The 23,870-nt window shown below is 40.8% G+C and overlaps 1 protein-coding gene across 3 annotated transcripts in view; it reads right to left on the bottom strand.

Moving 5' to 3' along the window:
- CADM2 (cell adhesion molecule 2) overlaps positions 1-23,141 on the bottom strand; it is a 699,058-nt gene extending 675,917 nt beyond the window's left edge. For 2 of the 3 annotated variants that reach the window (XM_030020125.2, XM_030020127.2), the window contains exon 1: positions 22,547-23,140. In XM_030020125.2, the coding sequence (XP_029875985.1) occupies positions 22,547-22,607 (61 nt within the window). In that variant the 5' untranslated portion in view covers positions 22,608-23,140. Of the gene's footprint in view, positions 1-22,546 lie in introns of all 3 variants that reach the window. The other variant, XM_030020124.2, reaches the window with a different exon arrangement.
- Between the last annotated feature and the right edge of the window lie 729 nt (positions 23,142-23,870).

A 23,870-nucleotide genomic window follows, 5' to 3' on the forward strand; every position in this document is an offset into this window, starting at 1 on the left:
TGAAAACAAAGACACTTACAAAAAAATGTAATCATAAAAACAAAACAAGGCAAGAGTAAATTCATGCTTACAAGGAGGACAAAAAGAACTATCAACAAGTCAAGTCTTGCAAAGAATATATAAAGAAGATTAAAGAAGGAAAAATATTTCCATCTCTATAATTTTTTTTTATGCAATGCAAATGGAATTGTGATTAAAAAGTAAAGCAAATTTCAAATTCTGCATCAGAAGCTGTAGCATATTTTAAGTGTGGTAATTGCCATATTGGATACATATAAAAGAAAAAAATCACTGTCTTTTTTTTACCATAAATACAAGGTAGGAATCAAATATTCTCAGATTGTCCCAAGACAGCAAATATTACACATATCATACAGAAAGTAAATTATACTAGCTTCTGCTTATTTCTGGAGAGCCTCAGATTGATCTTCTGACAAACTTCATTTACCATTCTCATGAGCAACACTTACCATAGGTAAGAATGTGCTAATTAAATATACTGAACATAAACTTAGGAAGAACTGTCAGTATAGGGAGAAAGCACAATTTAACATCTAGAAAAAACTTCATGACTTAAAGCACGGGAGCACTAAACAGTCTGAAATTTGAAATTGTAGCTATTCATTCCTTTCGCATGGTATAGAGAGTTTTCTGGTTTAAACTGACAGCTTAAGACTTGGAAGCAAAGCAAAAAAAAAAATTAAAAATCATAAGTGTGAGCTCCAAATGTGACACTGCATGAAAGTGACAAATGTAGTAATCCAGCAGCAGTGGACATTAAAAATAAGGAAGGATTAGCAACAAAAAATCCTGATCTTATTTATAAATGAATTTTTAGTTCATAAAAAGTACTATATTATGTGGCAGCTTAGAATAGCAGATTAGTGCTGATACATATTCAGAAAACTATTAGTATAGGTTCTGTTCATAAGGGGATATTCACCCTCTGGATTGAGGCTAGTCAAGCACACAGCATTTGGAATAGAAGTACAAGATACTTGTCACTATATAAGAACTGAATTGAGGAAGTCACTCAAATTGTTCTTCTGAAATCAGATGCAGGAAGAACCAACCACAGAAACAAGTAAATCACGATTATTAAAGATGTCCCATATAGAAAAAAAAAGTGAGGAAATAAGATAACATAAACTTGCACAATTTTTTAAAAAATAAGCAGTTGATAACCACACATTGATATTCAATGTTTCACCCTAAAGAATATTTTATTCTTTTGTTACAGAAAATGTATTGAGCAGAAGCTTGTGCAAAACATGTAATTTCTTAATTCTAATGAAGAACTTCAAAAATATTTTTGAGTGACTGTAAATTGAGGCCAAACTAGCTACACATAGCAGGGATCTCTGCATTTCTTTTCCATCTGAAACTGCTTATGTTATTTTCCTATACCTTAACAGCAGGCAGTTCCCTCTTCGTGCCTCAAATCACATGTTCTGTTTATCTCCCTTCTGTCATATTAATGTACACTACTTCTCTCCTTTCCACCCACCATTTCAGAACTCGTTGCATTTTCCTCTTTCTTAAGTCACCATAATACCTTACGTTACCATGTGAATGCAGCTACCAAGGAATGGGATCAAGCTGAGCATCAGGCAATGCTCATCTGTTTTAGGCCTTCGTCTATGATCTGGCCAAGAAACAACAGCACGTGCCAAAAAGATATTTACATTTGCATACCAAATGTATATGCTATGGGTCCAATATTCCTCTTTTGCAGTACTTCACTTGGGCTTTTTCCATGCTCAAACTTTATTTCCGAAGTCAATAAAGTTGTGCCTCCCTCTGCCTAGATAATTTCCTGAAGATTTTGAATTTTAGGACATTAATTGTGTTGGCATAAACAAAAACGCTACTCAGCCATACTGAAGCTATGAAACATTGCCCAGCTCTACTACTATTTTTTCCCCTGCCTCCTTTTTTTTGGCTAACTGTCCTCCTAGAATTTTCAATTATTTGCCACTGTTTGCAGTGATCAGCGGAGGGACAGATCTGCTTATTCAGCTGTCATGCCTTCTTGTTTGCCTGCCTGCTACCTCAGTATTTCTCCCAAGTCTCTCTTTAGCTGACAGAAAGTACCCGTCAAAAACACGCATATGTTTTGTGTAGTTGAGCGTTGTTAGGAAGGTTCATGAATTGGCAATGAATAAAACTTCTGCTGTATTCCAAGCTCCTCAAGTTCTAAGCTGTGCAAGCACAGCCAGCAGCTTAGCTTCACATTAAGTACTATCTCTCCAAATATACCATTTCCTGACTAAAAAGGCAACGTCGTGAAGACTTTGGTAAGTTTGCCATAAAGCAAAAAAAGGTCTTCTGAAAGCCACACTTATAACTAAGACTGCATATGAAACTCCATTGCCAAATTTCCAGCGTACATGAAAACAGAAAATATGAACAAAAAGATTTTTTTCTCCCATAAGAAAAGAAGATCTTCCAACTGCTTCTAGGATGTCATTATGAATTTAAGCCAGCTCCCATTTCAGTTGCTCTTACACACACATGGATTTCCGGTAACTAACCCAGCATACGTTGCTGCTTATTTTTCAAGTAAAGAAGCTGCAGCTATGAAAACTCCCTGTTTTTATTTGTTTATATTTTTAGCAGAACACTGGGGAAGAAAGTACAAACTTGAAGCATGCTCCTTAGAGGCTTTTATTGTTCATGGTGGAGAGTGGTTAAAGAGGGAGACAGGAGAATAATGCGAGGTTTTTGCTTGTAAGAGACTAAGCAAAACTGGTTTTATGATTCTTTTTCTCATTGCATCAAATTCTTAAAACCTTTGTTTTCATGAAGTGAGGAAAATTTGAGAAAAATTACATAGATATTACAGATAACATGATATTATCTGAGGAAACTTGGTCCTAAGTTCAAGCTTCTGAAAAAGAGAAGCATGAAACAAGTTTAGGGGAAATTTGTTAGAGAATGAATAGCAGCATTACTCTCATGAATCCTGCCTCCAGGTATTCTGTCATTCTGTATCAAACTGTTTTTCTACTCCTTTTTTGTATTACTGTAGTTTGCTTACTCCTAGATTGTTCCAGTTAACTATCAGCAATAAAGCAGATTTCTGAACAGGTGTTCAGAAAGAATATTTGTCATTTCTTAGAAAGTCCTAGTACTTCCCTAATTCTTTGAATCCTGTTTAAGAAGAATCTGATCTTGTAGCTTTGAGGGTCAAATCATCGTAAGTCAACATTAGAAGAGGGCATTCATACTTTCATTTTAAAGAGGAAAAAAGCCCTTATCTCACAAGGATGAGAGAAGCGGTGTTCAAATGGGATACTCATGTCAAGCTCAACTAATTACAGTTTGTTGCTAGCTGCTGAGAGCAGTACTGTCTAGGAGAATGAAAAGGATCCAAATCTGGATTCAATCTGAAGCCTCTTCCACATGACTACACCAGTGTCTTCTAGCCTTGCAAATCTTATCCTCCTCCCCAGATGCTTACTCCATGCATCTGTGCACACTCAGATCTATAGATTAGCAAGATTAGTCTTTAAACTTCAGTATTAGCAAGGTGCATTCAGAAGGTCTGGTTTGGCAGGTCTCCTCATTCTAGTCTAAGGAAACCGGTAATAAAAACAATATGTCTGCCACTGAAAACTTCAGGGATGTTCTTCAAATACATAATAAAATTCATACTATCATATTCTATTAAATGTATTACCTTTTAACCTTGCTAGTAAATAGCCTAATCTTTTACAGGAGAATTACTACTTAACAAAGAAATCTCGAAGAAAGAAAACAATTATTAAACCAAATTCAGTGTAAAACTAGAGGCATTCCAAGTGACCTGCTGGCATTGTAAATTTTAGGTTTGTGTGAAAAGAGGAGGTCGCACTAACAGTTATGTTTGTTACCATTTCAAACTACCTTTTTTAGGGTTAATAATCTCAAATGCTTACAAAACAAGTGAAAAACTTGAAAGTAGTGAAAATATTTATATTAGACACTTCCATTTCCATTTCTTCAGCTTATCCTGGAGTCTCAGAATTCACAACTTTAACATAACTTTAACATATGAACTCCTGCAGAATTTAACAGACATTAACTAAAATGGTTGCCTTTAAAGAATGGCAAGCAGACATCCACCCATTTCATAGAAATTAATTATGTCTCTTCAGTGAAGAACATCTGTTTCATGAAAGTAGGACAAAAGCTGGAATGTAGTACAGCCTTTCACATCCAGCATTAACCAGATGACCCATGATGACCTGGAACAACGTAACTCTGAGTCTATTCAACTAGCCGGTAACAGGTCTTCCATAATTCAGCTGTATTGACATTAACACTTAAAAACAAAAAGTACATATTTTTGAAGAGACTTATTTACAGAGAGCAAAACCAAACATTTTCAGGAGAAGTTTTAATTTTTCACTTCCAGACCACTTCAGTTGTTGCACCTAAGTTCTCTTTAGTTTTGCCCACTCTTTCTTGTGAGAAGGTAACTCATGCACAGACACTTAATTTAATAACTTTGAATGCAGTGCAAATCAAATTATGAAAAATGTAAAGTTTGTTAAAACATGCATATTAAATAAAAGCAGACTATAGACCATATATTTTTACTTGGATAACAGAAAAACAATCCGACTCTCTTCAAACTTCTACACATGAATTTCTACTGACCACAAGGGGTACTGCGCTTTTGTAAGCTGGCCTACATATCACTCAAAACAGAATTTCAACATGCATTTTTAGCATTCTGCTACATCACTTTATATTATGACAAATATTATAAACAGAAACCAAGACTAATGTCTAGATCTGGTTTAATACGGTGATAGCATGATTTGATACCAACAAAATTTCACCAAGAAGAAAGGCACATGTACTAATAAAAAGTTAAATGGTTGTGTTTGTAACCGCAAGAGTAAGAAAAAAGAGCATATTGAAGATGAATTACACAAGGCTAATTAGCTAAGCCAAAGCCCCATGATGTTTCTAGTTCCCAGACTTGTTTGGAGATCTCTACTTTCAGCCTCATAACCTAGATACGCTATAAGCTGATGAACTTGAACTACTCAGAAGATATACTGTAAATATAGAATAAGACAAGCTCAACACAAGAGTTAGTGCAGAGTAACGAACTTTGCTTTACTTCATACTTTGTCTCATGGTATTCTGCAATGAGAAAGCCCCAAAAATGAAAAAGTTAAAAGATGCTTCCCAGCAGACCCAGCAATAAAACAAAACATTTAAAGGACCAATAGCCACCATTTAGCCAACATTTTAGGTGGCTAAAAGCTTTATATATTATATCACTTTACTGAAAATATTTTAGTACTTGCACAATCTCAACAGACTTTTTTGGGGGGGTGGGGGAAGAGGTTTTGATTTGCTGGGGTCATCAGAAAATTTAAAAGCACACACAAGTGCAAACAGCAAAATAGTAGTACTTATTTAACATATCCATTCTGGGATGCAGGTGCTGACAAATAAGCATAGAAATGTATGGTATATGTATGAGGCTTCTATACAGCAATAACTTAAGATATACAGTTTATGCACTTGGCAAGTTGAAAAAAATGCCAACACTCTTGTGTGACTGAATGACTTTTCACATACTGTGACTGCATCTTTGAATTTTCAGAAACAGGTACACAGCACGCACGTGGACTATACCTACAATTCAAACTGCAATTGCAAAAAATTATAGACAACACACAAGTAATGCTGTTGCAGTAACAAAATCTTTATTTTATCTGAGCATTGATACCAATGCTTAGGTGTTTCACAATGAAAATAAATGGAATTGTAAATAATACAGTCCCCCACAGATGAAAAGAGACAATCATCTTTGATTCAGTTTAGATAACTGGTTTCATGGCAGAAGACTTGGACTTTAGAATTTTATTTATTTTTTAAGTGTTGCCAGCAAAGTTTCATACACACTTAAAATTCTTCAGGGGTGGAGAGAGGGTGGGGGGTGGCTGGCAAAAAACTCAAACAACTTGTTTCCTGGATATTGGGAATATTTACGTACAGTCAATTAAATAACTGAATTAGGTTCATCAAATAACATGCAATACCTGCCCTATCTTCTTGATCATTTATTTTCAGTTTTGATATAGACAGAGGTAAACAAACACAATCCTGTGTCTATCATATAATTTCCATTTAATTCCCCTGTTCACAATGTTATACACAGACAGAGGTTTTCAAAAGGAATTAATCATGACAAACACTATGAAACAACTCTCAAAAAAAATCTATATCATTATCATAAGCCTGTATGGCCTTAGAGCTCAATTTAATTAGAATTGATGAACCACGGTTAAAAAAGTGAAACCCAAAGGTTCTGAGACCCCACTATCAGGGAAAAGGAAAAAAAGTACTCAGTTTACTCTAACTATGAAGTATTTCCTTCAAATCACATATTTGGAAGAAAGATTTCAGAGTTTGTTTTTTTTTCCTTCTTGAGTTTAATAGCAAGTTTAAATTCTCCACATGCCTCCATTTAGTTTTAATCTGAACTCTGAAGTATGAGTTGTCTAAAATTGTACTGAAGAATCAAACCAAAGTCATACTCTATGCTGAAATTATAGTAAAGAGTTTTGCTTTAACAATATTTGAGAGTAAATAGTTACTGTAACTGTGGCAACTAAAAACCTATGAAAACAAAGTGAAAGTTTTTGCAAATATGAAAAGAAAGTATCTAAGAACTTAAAGTGGTGCAGCCACAGCAAAAGCAGAGACATTGTTAAGAAGGTAAATCTCTATTGTACCCTTCTCACAACCTGTATCCCTTCCACAGGTACAATGGAAATTAAATTGTTCTTAGTTGTCTTCTTTACTAAATTAGACATTAATGTTTAGTGTTATCTCCATTATCCTTACTCAAATCCAAACAAGCCAAAATAAAATAAAAAAAAAAGTTGACAAAACTTTATCTTATGTCTGAGATAAGAAAACCCTGGGTTGAAGTTTCAGATGAGAGTGGGTTCCTCATGTTTTGGCCTGAGACAGATGATAATTTCATGTTTACTCAGACTTCCTCTTCTTCAGCTGAATTAATACATTGAAAATATAAAGTCTTATGTCAGCACACCGACATAAGAACAAAAAAACCCTAAAAACCTAGTCAGTGCAGGAAGAAGATATGAAAGAGCAGATTAAAAGGGGAATAAAAGCTCAAAATGGAAGACAAAGCGTAAGATACCTTGGAAATCAAAGAATGTTGAATAAAAAATAATTTTCTCACAAACAAAAATGTTAAATATTTTGTGGTTTCTTTACATTGTGGTATCTTCTTGGACTAGAAAAGTAACCTTATATATGGTGTTACCTTGTACTTCATGTATAAATTATTCATTGCAATGTAAGCTAAGGGAAAAAACCTACAGTGCTAATCACTAATCTCAGTAATTTCAAATAGAAAAGTTACCTAAAACTCAGTACCTAATTCAGATCTCTCCCCATACTGGTAATACTTGGGGAAGGGGGAACAAAAAACAAAAAATAACCTAGCGTTATTTTAATATACTCAGAAAGCAAATCTCAGCTTTACTGATGCTTTTGGAATCACCGTGTTTCCCAGAATCTACACAGAACAGATGATAAAAATTCAGCTTTATTTCTTATTTGGTCTGTTTTGAAATAATAATAACCTTCTCTCTTCCTCAGATCTGAGGATCAACTAACATCCTTTTTCTAAAAATTATTTTGGAATGTTTTAGAAATCACAAGACATTTTCAGTGCAACTGGCTTAAATTAGATTCTTAAATAGCATCTGTAACTTAGAAAAATCTTTCAGTAAAACACCAGTAGCTCTGACTCTAGCACCTCACTCCTTCCCATGTTCATACTAAGCTGTTTAGAAAGGAGTGGGCTGGTGCAATAAGACTTAGAAGTGGTCCTTCACTAATTGACAGCCCAGACCCATCTAGAATACAGTATACAAACTGTTGATTTTATTTGTTTTAAATCAGAAGAATTTAAAAGAAGTAACTACTTGAAATAAATTCTCTCTTTCCAGTCAAATGCTTCTTTAGGACACTTGCATATAGGAGGACTTGATTCAGGGGTCCAGCACTTCCCTGAAAAAGAGGAAAATACTGCAAAAATGCAGTACCTCAAATATTCATGAGTATGTGCTAATCCACAAGGCAAGCTCCAGGTTGTGGGAGAACGCAGGAACTTCTTAAGCTAGCTAGTTTAATAATTTTCAATTTATAATATGCATTCAGACATCTTCTGCACACTTGTACCCAATTACAGTTAGCAACGCATAATCTATTAACGCAACCCTTTTAATAGTAAATAGTCTGCTAACCCATGCAAATTGAACCACTATCTCTGATATACAATTCTGGAATAAGCAAATGCTAAGCACTGAATTAACTATGGCAGTGAGTTTCTATTAATAGTTTTTAATGGTACACACCAAAAACATTGTACAAAGTCTATTAACACACACAATATACTACTCAAATGTCGCTTCTGCTTCAGTGCCAAGAATACTTGATTGTCAGGAATGAAAAGGGATTTTTAAAATTATTTCTTTGTGAATTAGAGTTGGTTTGGGTTTCTTTCCAGTTTCCAAAAATAAATCAAAACACCTTTTGGTACTTTTCAAACACTGGAATGACAATAACTACAGTTCAGACACTGAAATCTTGCAAAAATTCAACATAAAAAGAATTATTGCTTTTAACCCTGGTAGATATTAATTTGCAATATTATGGGTATTATTTGTATATTTTACAAAATCTCTAACCTGAATCAAGTAAAAGCATTTTATGCTTACTCATGAACAATCAAAAACTACAAACCAAACTTTCTGCTTCAGATTACTCTCTGTACTGCAGCGCTTTAAAAGGAATAGGGGAGAGAAACTGCAAGAAAAAGTGGTTTTGCACTCCCCCATTTGTGACTGTTAACAGCTACAGCTTATTTTTTGAATGAGTAATTACCTACTTAGAGCAAACACATTTGTAAGTTTGACCTAGCTAGAGCACATTTTCATCACTTTTCCAGTACAGAGGTACATTTTCCCCTTATTTCTTTACCTTCCATCTGTTCTTTCAACATTCCTGTTTAAGCAGTGGTCAATGACAGGCATTCTCTACCAGAGTGCTACATACTGAAGCTGGATTCTAATTAGACATTTATTATTCTGCTGCAACATTGAACACTGATATAACAAATCTATCTAGATCCAGGCAGTTCATTATAGTCTAGCTTCACTATTTCCTATTACAGCATTGAGACAAGACAGTGATTAAAATTTTATTTTTTTCTAAGTGGAATAAAATTTAATAAATTGGTTTTCTTGCTTAATTAATTGTGGTTTATATACTGCTACCACACAGTTACAACAAATTTCTTCCAGCTATTATTGATGATCTCATTGTGCTGTTAGCAAATTAGTCCCAAAATGTTTAAGAAACCAACAATGGAAAAGGATTCAAAGGTTTACCCATCTAATCATGCTAAACTTATCTGACCAAATATTCCTGAATATACAGCCAAGTAAAGAGTAAAATTATTAGAATTCACTCTGAAGTCATTCAAACTGAAAACAAAAGGAAGTATATCACCATGCTGAGTAAAACTAAACCATTTGTTGGATACAAAAGTTCTTCTACATAAAATAGAAAGTGTTGTATTGTGCAGTTATTCGCTCCCAAATTAGCATTCTCAGTGAAGTCAGAAACAATAACTTCTTCAAACATTTAAAAGAGCTAAATTCATTCTTAAAAAATAGTAGCCTGGTGTTCTCAGTCTATACTTAAGAATTCAGCTAAACTACAAAGATGAAAGAACAGCACCACCTAGTTCTCTATTTAAAAGTTTTCAAATATTATCATCCATTGATTTATTTTTGTAATCTGTATTCACATAGGCATGTGTATTCTGCAATGAAATCTGTCACATTTCCATAGGAAACAATACTAACAAGTTTGTCAGGAGTTATTAAAGCATCTGATGTAGATACTTTACAAGTGCATTCTGTGGGAAAAAAAAAAAAACTTGCATATGCAAGAATGCTAGAGACTTGTAATAACACAAATATTGTTCTGAAACAACATAGACACTGCACTGATTGCTCATCCATTCCTAATATTACTCGTGGGACCACTTCTCTAATTTAACCAGAACTCTGCATTTGTACTGATTCCCCCGTACAGTAGTCTGACACCTTATAGTATGTGTATGTGTTCCAGATGCAAAAGATGTATCATGATACAGACACCACAAGAGCCTAACATGTTTTAAAAACTAATTATAGCTCATGCAAGTTGTTTCATATTTACTTTCATGCTCTGCAAACACTAGAAACCTTTCAGAAAAGGGGTAGATATTTTAGTTGTTAGCCGGACTGAAAGTTTTCCTATCAAGAATTTCCCTTCTAAAGAATGAGATGTGTACTTGAACGATCCCAAAGTTTACCATGACACAACAGCAGCACCTAAGAAGCTACCTACTCCTACCGTGCGGACATGTTAACCAAGTTTTACTCGCATAGCTGCCTGTGTTTCAATTTGATAAGCACATAGATACACATGCAGAATAGTTAGTCTATTTTTCTAGACCTCCTAGATTTTCTAAGATCTCACTCACATCAACATGACATAATAGCAGGGGAAGTTTATTTCCGAAGACATCTTCTGTTTTGACATTGATATGCATCAGTCAACTCTGATTTCTTATACTAATATACATTGCACTAGATATTTTCCGTAAGGTTCTCAATGGAAATAAAGCACAAGTGACATTGATACTGTGACTGTTCTGCATAGTACTGCATTTTATATTGCAACGGTGTGTCTTGTAACATTATAGAGAAAATGGGAGTTAACTGCACCTACAAAGTGTTTTAGCTGCATTTGAATGAAATGTCCAAATCAAATAATTGATTTATCTAACTTAAAACAAGGAAAATGAAATGCAGCTACATTGAAATGATCTCATGTAGCACATTTGCATCAATCTGCTGAAGTTCACCTGAATTCCTGTTTTTCATATGGTAGCTTTTAAAGTATTTTCAGCTGTCAAATCTGACCCTTCCTACCAACGCCTGTAAGAAGTCTTCCATGCTGTATTGATCCCCAAAAAAATCAGGCTTTGAACGGATGAAAGAGACTAGAGCCTTAGACTACCTCACTAAAAAGCTTCTGTAACTGGTGCTCCTGGCCAGGTGTCCCAGTGCCAGGGACTGATTCCCACCGGCTCTCCTCCTCACTTCTGTTAGGGCACATTTGAGGAAGGCAGAGAAGTAGGGGGAAGAAAAGAAAACAGTAATAATTAAAAAAAATTTTAAAAATAAAAAAAAATGTAAGCCTCCTATCACATCCCTTACAGGTATTTTCTCCTCCAAGGTAGGCAGAAGGATGTACTCTCACAGCTTCCACAGAATGCACTTGCCCTAAAACCTTCACTTGTTGCATTTCATCTCCTGGGGAAAGGAAGCGGTGGAGAGCCATAGCAGGAGAAAGAAGATAAGGTATGCTGTATCCTGCAATCCTGTAGTCATACAGTGTTTTGCTCCAGCCTGATCTTCATATATGTCTCAGTCTTTCACAGCAAAGGCTTCTGTGGTAACTCTGGAAGGGATGTTTTATTCCTAGAGAAAATAAGTTACCCCATTCCCTGTCCCCCATCTAACTACCTACCTACATATCATCCATGAGGGCCACTTAGGTGTCAGCATGGCATAGCTCACTTGCTGCAGAGTTGACACATTAATGTAAACAGATTACATAGGATTCAAATTTGAGGCCTTTATCCTCACAATCTTAAGAAGGGAAATCCTTTCATGGATACAGAGTAGGGCTATTGCCGTTTCCCCACTTCAAGTCTTGCAGCAGCAAACAGAAGAAACAAAGTCTGGCTTTCTTGACAGGTATTCTAGGCAGACAAGGCCTGCAGGGAGATTACTCCGCATTTATCTGTGACCAGCTAGTCACCTATTTTAAAATTTCTTTCTGAATATATTTCCTTTCTGGAAGAAGTTCAAATGACAAGAGTTTTTAATGACCCACTAAAAGAGAAAAAACTATGATATTAACAATTCATTAAACAGCAAATTTTCATTTGTTCACTTTAAATGATATAGACTACTGGATTCTGTTTTCCTGTTGGGATTTACAATGTATTTCAGTTTGCAGTAGGCCTAATCTAATGAACATTAAATGCATCTGCACTTCCAAATCCTGCAATGCAGATGTCACAGTAAATTGAGAATACCCCTTACAGAACATGTTCGACTGCCGCCTTTATCCAGATTTCCTGTTAACTCCATTTTGCATCAGATTTGGAAAAAAATGTGGTTTTGTAGAACAGAATTTTTCCTTGCTTTTCTAAGAGACAAAAGCAAGTCTGTACAAAATCTGATATAATTCTTTCTCTCAAAATCCAAAGACAGTTTGGGAAGTTCTGCAATCACATTACTTTAAAAGACGCCTGCCCCACTGCCAAGTATTGCTTACACAAAATATATAAAAGCCTAGTCACTTAAACCAATCTTATATTCCAAGCTATTTTGAAATTACATTAATTTGTGTTAAACATATGTGAATATTCCATAGATAAGTCTATAAACCATTGAGGCTTTTATCTACCATAAATAAAAAACAAATGGCCCATAGATTTCTATTGCTTACATGCCTTCCCCACTACCTCCAAAATTCACCACTCAGAATACAGCAAAGCAATAATGATTTATAATTTCCAAAACAAAGACAACTTAGGAAGCAGAAAACATTTTAATTTCAGCCTGATCCAATTCTAAAACTCAACCTTATTTTATGGGGAAAATACTGAAATTATGTGAGCTCTGGACCATTCTTTAAGGAAAGAGACTTACTCTAAGAATGGCATACATTTTGCATTTTACATACCAAAAAGAAGCATTAACCAGCAGTTTGTAACTCACAAACTTTACATTTAGTGAGGAGAGATGTGACAAAAAAAAAACCCAAATAAGGTAAGGAGAATGTTCTGAAGAAGCTGGGCAAATAGTCAAGGTGCTAGCCCATATGTAACTTAATTATACACTACTTATGCAAACATAATCAAGATGATACGTATTTGAACACAAGCAGCAGTCAAGATATATCCTAAGACTGTAATATGTTCAATTCAGGACTCCAACCTTTAAAGAAAGCATAGCCTATAGAGCTAATTCACTGCTAATTTACTGCTAATTTGTTTTATACCAAAAGATGACACACACTCTCTTTTAATATGTAATGTCCTAGTAATTGTCAGACTTGCTATTTAAGTTCTGAAAAGCTCCTCCATGTTAGGTGTTGCTAATTTTGCTACAATTGGCTTTAATTTAAAATTGAAGTGACTCCCTTTTGACTGTACAGATATCATTTTTCATTACCCAAAATGATCATTAAGCAAGATGGTACTTATAGCTTCTGCTATATTAGTCCAAATCTCACCTATTTTTCATAGCATTACAAGGCCACACTATAAAAGCCCGGAGACAACAATAACATTATTAGAAATCTGCAAGTGCAATTGAAAAGTTAAAAACTGGTAAAGTTAAGAGGAAACCGCAATGCCATGCTTACTCTAATGAACACAATATTTCACATGTCACTTAAGCTCATGAAAAACTGCAATGTTAGTTTAAAGTTTCCTCCAAACGTTCAGAAAAGAAGTTCTCTCATTTTCACTACTATTATTTTAGATGTTAACAAAAGAATTCATGTAAAGGAAATACTACAGTATATTCCAGTGTATTATACCATGTTATGACCTGTCACAGATTTGAGATACTCTGTTAATCCTTGATTAGAAATCAGTTTAGTGAGTAATATCTCTAGTCACTACATTTATTTTACAATTTGCAAACAGCTGCGGTTTGACATTTTTTTATACTTGAACATATAAAAAAATCTCTTTCAGTTGAGTGTGAACAAGTGTTTTCAGATATCAAACGAAGTTTTACTTTTCCTGTATAAACTGTGCAAACCAATGGAGACTTCTTCACTGTTCTTCAATTTACATCCATCAATGTATCACAATGAAGCACCAACTAGCATGTCAAGATTTAAACTTCACATATAAAAAACATGTTAACGCTCAGGTAAGAAGAAAAAAAGCCTTTGAGAAGGGTAAATTGAAAATGAACTTGATACTAGAACACTGTATTGGGTTTGTGTGGCAAGGTTTTGGTAGTGGGGGACTAGAGGGGTGGCTTCTCTGAGAAGCTGCTAGAAGCTTCCCCCATGTTCGATAGAGCCAATGCCAGCCGGATCCAAGTCGGACCCGCTGCTGGCCAAGGCCGAGCCCATCAGCAACGGCGGTGATAATGCCTCTAGGATAACATATTTAAGGGGAAAAAAAAACTGTGGAGAACAGCAGCAGCAAAAAGAGAAGTGAGAATATGTGAGAGGAACAACCCTGCGGACACCAAGGTCAGTGAAGAAGGAGGGGGAGGAGGTGCTCCAGGCGCCGGAGCAGAGATTCCCCTGCAGCCCGTGGGGAAGACCATGGTGAGGCAGGCTGTCCCCCTGCAGTCCATAGAGTCCCACGGTGGAGCAGATATCCACCTGCAGCCCGGGGAGAGAGGACCCCACGCCGGAGCAGGTGGGTTCCCGAAGGAGGCTGTGACCCCGTGGGAAGTCCGCGCTGGAGCAGGCTCCTGGCAGGACCTGTGGACCTGTGGAGAGAGAGGAGCCCACAGAGCAGGTTTTCTGGCAGGACTTGTGACCCTGTGGGGGACCCACGCTGGAGCAGTGTGCTCCTGAAGGACTGCAGCCCATGGAAGGGACCCATGCTGGAGCAGTTCGTGAAGAACTGCAGCCCGTGGGAAGGACCCACGTTGGAGAAGTTCGTGGAGGACTGTCTCCCGTGGGAGGGACCCCATGCTGGAGCAGGGGAAGAGTGTGAGGAGTCCTGCCCCTGAGGAGGAAGGAACAGCAGAGACAACATGTGATGAACTGACCGCAACCCCCATTCCCCTGGAGGGAGGTAGAAAAAATCATGAGTAAAGTTAAGCCCAGGAAGAAGGGAGAGGTGGGGGGAAAGTGTTTTAAGATTTGGTTTTATTTCTCATTACCTATTCTGATTTGATTGGTAATAAACTGAATTAATTGCCCAAGTCGAGTCTGTTTTGCCCATGACGGTAATTGGTTGAGTAATCTCTCCCTGTCCTTATCTTGACCCATGAGCCTTTTGTTATATTTTCTCTCCCCTGTCCAGCTGAGGCTGGGGAGTGATAGCATGGCTTTGGTGGGCATCTGGCATCCAGCCAGGGTCAACCGATCACAAACGTGTTTTGTACAATCTTTTAATTAAAAGAAATTTGATTGCTTCTACTTCAACTAGTACAGCTTCCCCCCTCGTTAGGGACTAACCAGAACAGCCTTCCTACCTTACAGCATAGCAGGAATAAAAGCAGGTCAAGTTACACTGTTAATCCAGCAGATGTAGGTCAGTTTGGGATAAATATTGGAACAAATGGAAAATACCAAAGTGCCTACTACAACTGCTGCTGTGAAGTAATTTGGCCTTATTCTCTTCAGAGCTGTCAGTCAGCTGCAGTTGTGGAGTTTCCAATGCTGAACTTTGAAAAGCCAGAGTTTTAAGACTTAGATGGGTCAGTACAGCTGTGCTGTCCTATTCAGCTTCTGCCAGAAGAAATGGCAATAACGCAATGCATTATGTATTGTTAATACCCAGAAAGGTGTAACTGTATTTTCATATGTGGTCACAAATTATTTTTGCATGTAATAGCATACTCAGGTTACTTTAGCTAAGATTTGGCAATTGAATTACCATGATTAGAATCATTGTTTAATTAATATTGTGGTATATAAGAAGTTTAAAATATAACCAGAATATTTTCACCTCTAACATAAGAAAACAGTCTCTCTCGCACTATCCTTCCCATACAACAAAGAAAAAGACGGGCAGTCAACAACAAACTGTTTACAGAAAGATGATGATAGAGGGAATATCAAAGCTATGCAGACAACCACTATACTGCATATATGATGATATACGCTGTTTTAGAAATAACATAAACCTTGCCAACTCCATTCACAAAACAAAGAATAAGCTGGAGAGGAGTTCAGTAACGTAACTCTATGTGAACAAAACTTACACGAAGAAACATTCAGCTCTGGAAGAGCTTTAGGGATTCAAATTGAGAAACACAGACTATACACTAATTATTTTTTCTGAAACTGAAGAGCAGCTGCCTATGGACAGTTAATATTCTTTAACAGCTGTGTAAGAAAAAAGTGGAATCCTAAACTGAGTACTACAAAATAGAAAAAAGTTAAATTTATGCATTTATAGTAATGTAAAGCTGTATTTAAAGTGATTTGCTGCTACTTAAAATGTGAAAGCTATAAAAGCATTCACACTCTCGAAGAGCCATTTGATTAAACTAGAAAGCAGTAAATACAACTCAACTCATGGTTAGGAAGAAATGGTCTTTCCCTCAAAAATCCCAAACTTGTCAGACAGCAAAAACACTCCTGAATAAGGCTTACATAGATCCCAATATCTCAGTTTTGCAAATAAAAGGATGGCAAAGATACAAGTGTAATCTTATCTTCCACATTTACAGATGTTAGGGAAAGGAGATAGGACAATAGGTAGGCAGACATCGTTAAAGGAAGAAACAGGGAGTCTTCCAGTCCATCCACAAGAAAAATAACTACCTACATTCTTCACTAAATCCTTTTTTCCTGTTCCTCTATGTTAGAAAATCCTACACGCAAAACAGTAGTATTAAAAAAGAGTACTGGAAGATGCAATACACAGCCTCCAGTGTTAGCACTCTGTTTTATCATTGAAGTACATGTTCTCTACTCCTTCTTCTCCCCCCTTAAAATGCTACTATGATAGTGCCCTACATATTGACATTTAAAGCACCCATCCTGAACTTATTGTGCATTAACATAAGAGAAATTGCAATCATTTGGACTTAGTCTTTAATTTTCATTTCTAAAATGAAGGGAAAAGGTCCTGAAATAGGTTCATAGAAAAAATGAAACAAAACAAACAAACAAACAAAAAAACCAAACAAAAACCCACAACATTAAGAACCCTTGCAAAGACACATATATTCATTTTTGAAAATACTCAATTCTTTTCACAATTTGTTCACTGTGTAGAAAGGTAAGTTGTTCAAGGGCAGATTCTTGAGAGAAATCATGATTTTACAAGTTACTCCTTGCCATGGGAATTTGATATTTGCCTTTCTTCCTTTCAAACACACCTCAGAAACTCCTTGGGAAGAAGGGATATGCTCATTAAGATCATACTTAATATTGATGCAATCCCAGGAGACACAAACTTAACTATGTCTAATAGTTTTACCATTCTACATTTGTTTTGGAATGTGTATTTTAAAAAGCATGTCAGTGGCATTCTCCCTAGAGAAGACTCTCCATTGTTTTGAGAGTGTCTAACAGAATAAGCCTGCTGTTAGATTCATGTTTTAAAACAAAAGTAAAGTATTCCTTCTTTCTCTTGGAGAAGGCATTAAGAGGACAATGACAGCATCTTCTATTTCTACTTTTCAAATATTAGATGAAGAGGGAATCATCATTCTAACAGTCAACCACACTCTGGTTGCACTGTTATTCTCTTGGCAGCTACTTGATGTCCATGTCCATCTCTTTACCATACGTACAGTTGTTATCAGTTACTTAACCACCATTTGTGACGCATACATTAAAAAAAAAAACCTCAAAATCCAATCTTGACTTTGCATAGCAATATTAAAATATTAATTCTTTGGTGGAAAGAGTAAGGGTAATCACATTCAACACATTTTGTCAATAGTAGGATCAGGCCACAGTGACGGGAAAGCTAATTATGAGGACTAAGTCTTCTATAACAAAAAACTATGGCTTAAAGACATTTATAGAACATTATAATGGAATTGCAACCAACAATTAAGTAAATTTAAAAGCAGAGGGAGATTCACTGTCTTACACTTCTGAAATTAAAAAAAAAAAAAATTAAAAGAGAACTAACAAGAAAGTAGACAAGAAAAATGTATTTGTTTCAGCAGAGGTGCTTCTCTTGATCAACATTTCTGTGGAGTTACTTCTTCAGTGAGAGACCACAAAACTGTTTACTGTTGATGATAGGAACTCAAATATTTTGAGCGTAAGAGTGATAAATATTATCAGAGTGAGTGATCCCTATTGATGTATTCCTCAGGGAAGTTGTGTGAGGTCTTCAATGGGAATTTGGATTGTTTAGTTACTTCATGTTCCAAAACTGAACTTGAACTGCTATATGATGACTATCAATAAAAATACATGAAGAAATCAAGCAAAAGAATTCATAAAATATGAACTAACCTGAGAACTAAGCAGCTAATAAGCCTAGCAAGCCTTGGTTAGATTGACTGAAGTCATATAAAAACAGCCACCATCAAGTAGAGTGATACATTTTACGTTTCAAGTTTCAGCTTGTGGGTAAAATATTCCAAATAAAGATTGTATCAAAACTACTGTCTTCTATTCTGTAATTGTCTGTACCCTCACAGAACTTATAGAATTACAACAACATGCTTTTGACTTTTGTACACTGTATTAGTGTAACAACACTTAGCTGTCAAGACTATCCCTATGCATACAGCTTTAGGTTGCCAAGATTTTGCTAACAGAAATCCTACTGAAAATTCAAAATAGAATCTAGATACACAAGATATTAAGTAATGTATGACAACTTCATCTTAAATCAGCTTAGATGATCTGAGTGGTACCCATTTGCATATTTGCCTTTTTTTTTTTTTTTTTTAAACTCTGCTTGTAATAGATCTGGGCTTATGAAGAAAAGAGTCTCACCCGTAAGCAATTATCTGTCTTCACTGATTTGTTGCATCAGTGATCACAGTTTCAGACAAATTAAAGTGTCCCTACATTATTGTCATTAGTAGACAGGTTGCAAGCATTAGAAGACTCAGAAGAAACCATGTTGAGAACATTTGCCTGGTGTTGGCAGACTACTGAAACTAGATCATTTGCTACCACATACAGCAGTATCCAGTGTCTTCTCAGAAGCAAAGCATGTTAAGGCATTAGATGCCATTTGCATTATCACACAGCAGGGGGCTACAGCAGCTACAATTCCAGGATAATCTTAACCTGTATCTGTGTATTATGAATCCAACAAAACTATTTTTAATATTAGTTTCTCACATGATAACTCTTTACAATAAAGAACTTACTTTTCAGGTTGCATAAAAACAGCTCAGATGATGTACTTGAGCTATTCTAAATATATGCTGTCCTCCAACTGTTAAATTTTGTCTAAGGAAGGCTAAATTCTTGAAGCAGAAAAAACAGTCAGAATGAAACAAAAATGTAAGGCTGACTGTAAACATACGTAACAGTTTAACCCCTTGGGACACTGTTTAAGTATTCCAGAATCATTACAGTGCACAACTTAAGAACAACAGCAGCCAGAGATCCTATTATTTTCACAGCAAACTCTGGAGAGGGCAGAGCAGACTAATATCATACCCAAACTCAGCTGACAAACCACTTCTCAGCTCAACATGTTATTACTCCCTCTTCCACCTCCATCACTCCCCTTTCACAGCAAGCAGTTGACACTGGACTCTTTTACTTCTTGTTTGCCCCCTTTCTGAAGGGACTGCTTGCTGTTAATGCTATTCCACACGCAAGCTGAGAAGCATTATTCTATGTCTTCTCTCCTCAGCTGACGCTTCATCAGTACTCAGCACAGATTCCTTAAGCAAGTCTCTCCACAGATCATGCCAGAAAGGCACACTTCCATACAGGACACACATCAGCTTGACTCTTTTGTCACCTTGTCTTTAAAACTTAATTAGCTTCAGTTTCACTAACAGGAACAATCCATAGTTACAATCCAGAAGTGTTTCGAATCCTCAGAACAAAGATCTTACTCACATACAAAGCTGATGAAAAACCTGCATATCCTGTCGCCCACAAACAAAATCTGAGGAATCTCACAAATCCATTGAGCCACTTCACAGTTCAGGGAAGCAAAGTAAGCCAACAGGAAAAACTACTTTTAAATGCAGGTATAAAGCTGCCAACAAGAAATGTGTCTAATATGGTAACTGTGTCTGCTAGCTGTGCCAAAATAAATGGCAGAAACTGAGAAAACAAGATTTATGAAGTAGCACTATAAGGTGGACCAAAAGAATTTGATATTCTGTTAGATACAGTCACTATTCAGGACAGTCTTCTCCCAGAAAATATTTACTCATCTTCTTCTCCATTCTCCTTTATCTTAGGAGAAAAGGATAGTAGTAATTATTTCCTCTCACTGCTGTCTGAGGGTTACAGGTTCTTTATATTCCCCCCCTGCCTTTTTTTTTGTTTAAATAGTGCCCAGCAAAAGCACCTCCTGAAACAGCACTCTGCTGAAGTGCAGTATACAGAGTGCTTAAGTATTTTTGACTTAACTTTTAATCGGGAGCTAAAAAAATAATTGTGTGAGAAACTGAAAAGAGGGAGATGTTTCATACACACGAAGGGCAAGCTGCGTAACATGTTAAGCATCGCTTTTCCCCATGTGCAAGGACAGGCCCAATCTAGTTATTTCCACAGAGTCACAGTCAGCTGTGTACTACACCCCTTTTCTCGCAACATGTTTTTTACCTGATGCAGTTCGTGGAGTTTCATTTTGCCTGGCACACTCCCTGAACTGCTGTGAAAGGCATCACTGTTTTTAATCACTGGTTTACTCTCAAAACTGCGATGCGCTGAATGCGGCTGATTGCATCTTAGGAAAGATCAAATCCTCCTCCTCCGGCAGCAGCCCCGATTTTATTGGTGACAGAAAGTCAGTCCAGACGCTTCCCCCCCGCCCCCTCCTTTGCAGGGCAATGAATTGACAATTCACAGGGAAATGTAAAAGGCAGAGAGGAGCCAACCCCCAGGTGCAGCCCGCCACACATGCCCCAATAAATAATCTTGTATAGCACCAACACAGCAGCTCCTTGTGCAGTGACGTACCGGGCAACTCATAAACATTGGTAAAGAATACAAATAACCTGCCCGATGAAACTGTCCTTTGCAGTTGCCAAGCGCACTCCCCCTTCCCTTCGTTCTCGCCTCCAGGACCGGTAACTTCCTCGGGAGGTGGAGCGGGGGCACTCGGAGGTTCCTGGCCGATCGGGGGGTTGGGGACGGGGACGCGCACGAGGCTCGTGCGTTTCGGGCACCCGGGCGGCTGCCTCTGCTCCCGCTACGGGCTGCCAGCCGCTACTCCCTCCGGAGATCGCCCGACAAATGACGCAGCCGAGGGAAACGCGAAATACATTAAACTTGACGCGAAATGGCACGACGGAGGCGAGAAGGAAAAAAAAAAAAAAAAAAAAACCTTACAAGGTCACTTAGTTTAATCGTCTCTTCGCTTCTCCCTCCCAAACTGAACCACCCCGCACGCCGAGCGAGGGCCGGGGAGAGAGAGACGCCCCGCCGTGCCCCCGCAGCCGCCCTGAGCAGTGGGCGCCCGCCGACGAGCTGCTGCGCAGTGGCTCCCCGAGCCCGTTTACACCCGCCGGGCCGAGGCCGCCGCCGCCGTTGCCGCCTTCACCGACCCTCGCGTCCGACCGTTACCTTCCCCCCGCCCCGCCCCGGCCCCACAGGGCGGCAGGGGGGGGGGACGGGGACGCTGCGCCGCCATCCCGCCGCCGCTGAGGGGGCAAACTCTCGGTGGCAGCGCAGCGCCGTGGGCTCGGCCGCCGGCTCGCCTCCCCCCAGAGCGGGAGAGGTCTGAGGGAAGATCTCCCGCAGGCAGACGCGGCGGTCACCGGCACCCTAGCAGCCTGCCGCGGGCTTCCCTCCGCGGCGGCCGCTACATTTGACTTGAACGGGTAACGTTAATTAGGGGGGGCGGCGGTAGGGAGGAGGGAGAGTGGAATGCATCCAGTCTGGAAACTAGCTGCAGGATGAGCCGCCTGGAGCAGGATGGTGAAGGGATCCGCTTCCGAACCCCCGGCTCATCCGATTACCCTACGCATGTATTCTATACCTCACATACAGACACGCGTTCTTGGCGGCGGCGCGATCGAGGCACGGACCCCCCCCCCCGCCAACTCCCCCGTCTCCCCGCCGGAGAGGCACGGCTGGAGCCCGCACGTTTCCCCGGGATGTTGTTGCAGCGTGCACGCCGCTGCTGCGGCTCCACTCGCACTTTCGGGGGCACGTTTGCGGCGGGCGAGCGGGGAGGTGACGGGGAGTTGAAGAGGTGGCTGCAGGGGCTGGCGAGCGACTGGCAGCGGCGGGGGGGTCGGCGGGGGGAGCGCGGAGGGCGAACGAGGGCGGGAAGAGGCTGACGGGGGAAGGGCAGGAAGGGTTAACAACCGTGCGGCGCTTTAGCGTTGGATAGCGCTACCGGAGCGGGAGGCTGGGGGCGCCCGGGGAGAAGAGGGCGGCGGGGAGGGGGAGCCGGTAGAGGGGCGAGGGAGGGAGGGTCAGGAGCGGGGCGGCGGGGGGGATGGGCGGCGGTGGGCAGGGGGGCCTGGGATACCCCGGGCCGCGGCGGTGCCCCCCGGGGTCCCTCCCCGCGCGCGGGGCAGGGGTGGGGAGGAGGCGGTACCTTGTACGAGGATCCCGCAGAGGCTGTAGAAGCGCAGGAGTGCGCCGGGCTTCAGCCGCATCCTGGGGGCTCCCCTCGGGCTGGGTGGGCGCCAGGCACGCAGATCCGCAGCCTCCCGCCGCTCCGCTCTCCGGGCGCTTCCTTCCCCCCGCAGGAGCCGCCGCCGCCGCCGCCTCCGCCGCAGTGTCTCCCTCGCTGTATCCAGTGGGATGCGGAGGAGGAGGAGGAGGACCAGGGTCGCGGGGGTGGATTGGAGAGGGAGGAGGAGGACGAGGAGGGGGGAGCGGCTCTCTCCGCTGGCTCCGGCGCTGCTGGGCAGGTTCAGGTTCCCCCCGCGGAGCGGTGCCGGGTGCCCCCGCTGGCTCCCCTTGCCCCTGCCGGCGTGTCCGTCCGTCTGTCTGTCTGCTCGCCTCTCCTATCCCCGTCCCGTCCCGCTGGCGGGCGGCGGCAGCGGGGGGGGGAGAAAGGGGGGGGGGGGGGGCTGCGCTGGCGCCGCGGCGCGCGGGGAGGCTGGGCTGCTCCGCTCCGCTCCCAGCCGCTTCCCGGCTCGAGACACAAGGGCAATCTCCGCTTGCGAGGCTCCCCTGGCCTCGCCCCGCCCTCGCCGCCCGCCCCGCCCCTTTCTGCCGGGAGCCGCGCCCCTCTCCCCGCCCCCGGGGCCACACCCCGGCCCTCCCTGTGCCGTGGGCACGCCCCTGCCACCGCCTCGGCCACACCTCCACCGGCAGGGCACGCCCCTTGGCCTCCGCACCGCCCCCTCAGGTGGGCGTGTGACTGGCGTCGGCGGCTGTCCAATAGAAAGTCCCCGGCTTCGGCCGGACTGCCAATGAGGCGGTGACAGGGGAGGCGCGAGACGCCAGGTTACAAAACAAACGGGCGTTTCTCAAAGTCTTCAGCCGCGAGCGAGGTGCCAGACCGCACCTCCTGCGCCGCTGAGTGGCAGCCGGCTCGGGCCAATCGCGAGGAGAGCCGGCTCCGCGGCGGCTCTCCAGCCAATAGCCGGCGAGCGACCGGGGAATGGGGGGGGGGGGGGGGGAGGCGGGCGGCGGGGCGCTGTCCAGACCCGGTCCTGAAGTAGCGGCCGGCGGCGCACGCGGCGAGGCGCGGGGCTGGCCGGCAGCGGCAGCGGGTGCCTGAGGAGAGGAGGCGCCGCCCCGGGGCAGAGCGCGCCAGGCGGCGGGGCGGGGCCGGCGCTCCCGGCTGCCGCCCGCCGGGAGGCCGCTCGCGCCCCGCCCGGGGAGGAGCGGCAGGTGTGCGTCGCCGCGCGCCCCGGGCTGCGGCTGCGGCGCGACCGTTAGCGCCCGATAAGGCTGCGCGGGCGGGG

The sequence above is a fragment of the Aquila chrysaetos genome, chromosome 7 (assembly GCF_900496995.4).
Source record: "Aquila chrysaetos chrysaetos chromosome 7, bAquChr1.4, whole genome shotgun sequence".
Lineage (NCBI taxonomy): Eukaryota > Metazoa > Chordata > Aves > Accipitriformes > Accipitridae > Aquila > Aquila chrysaetos.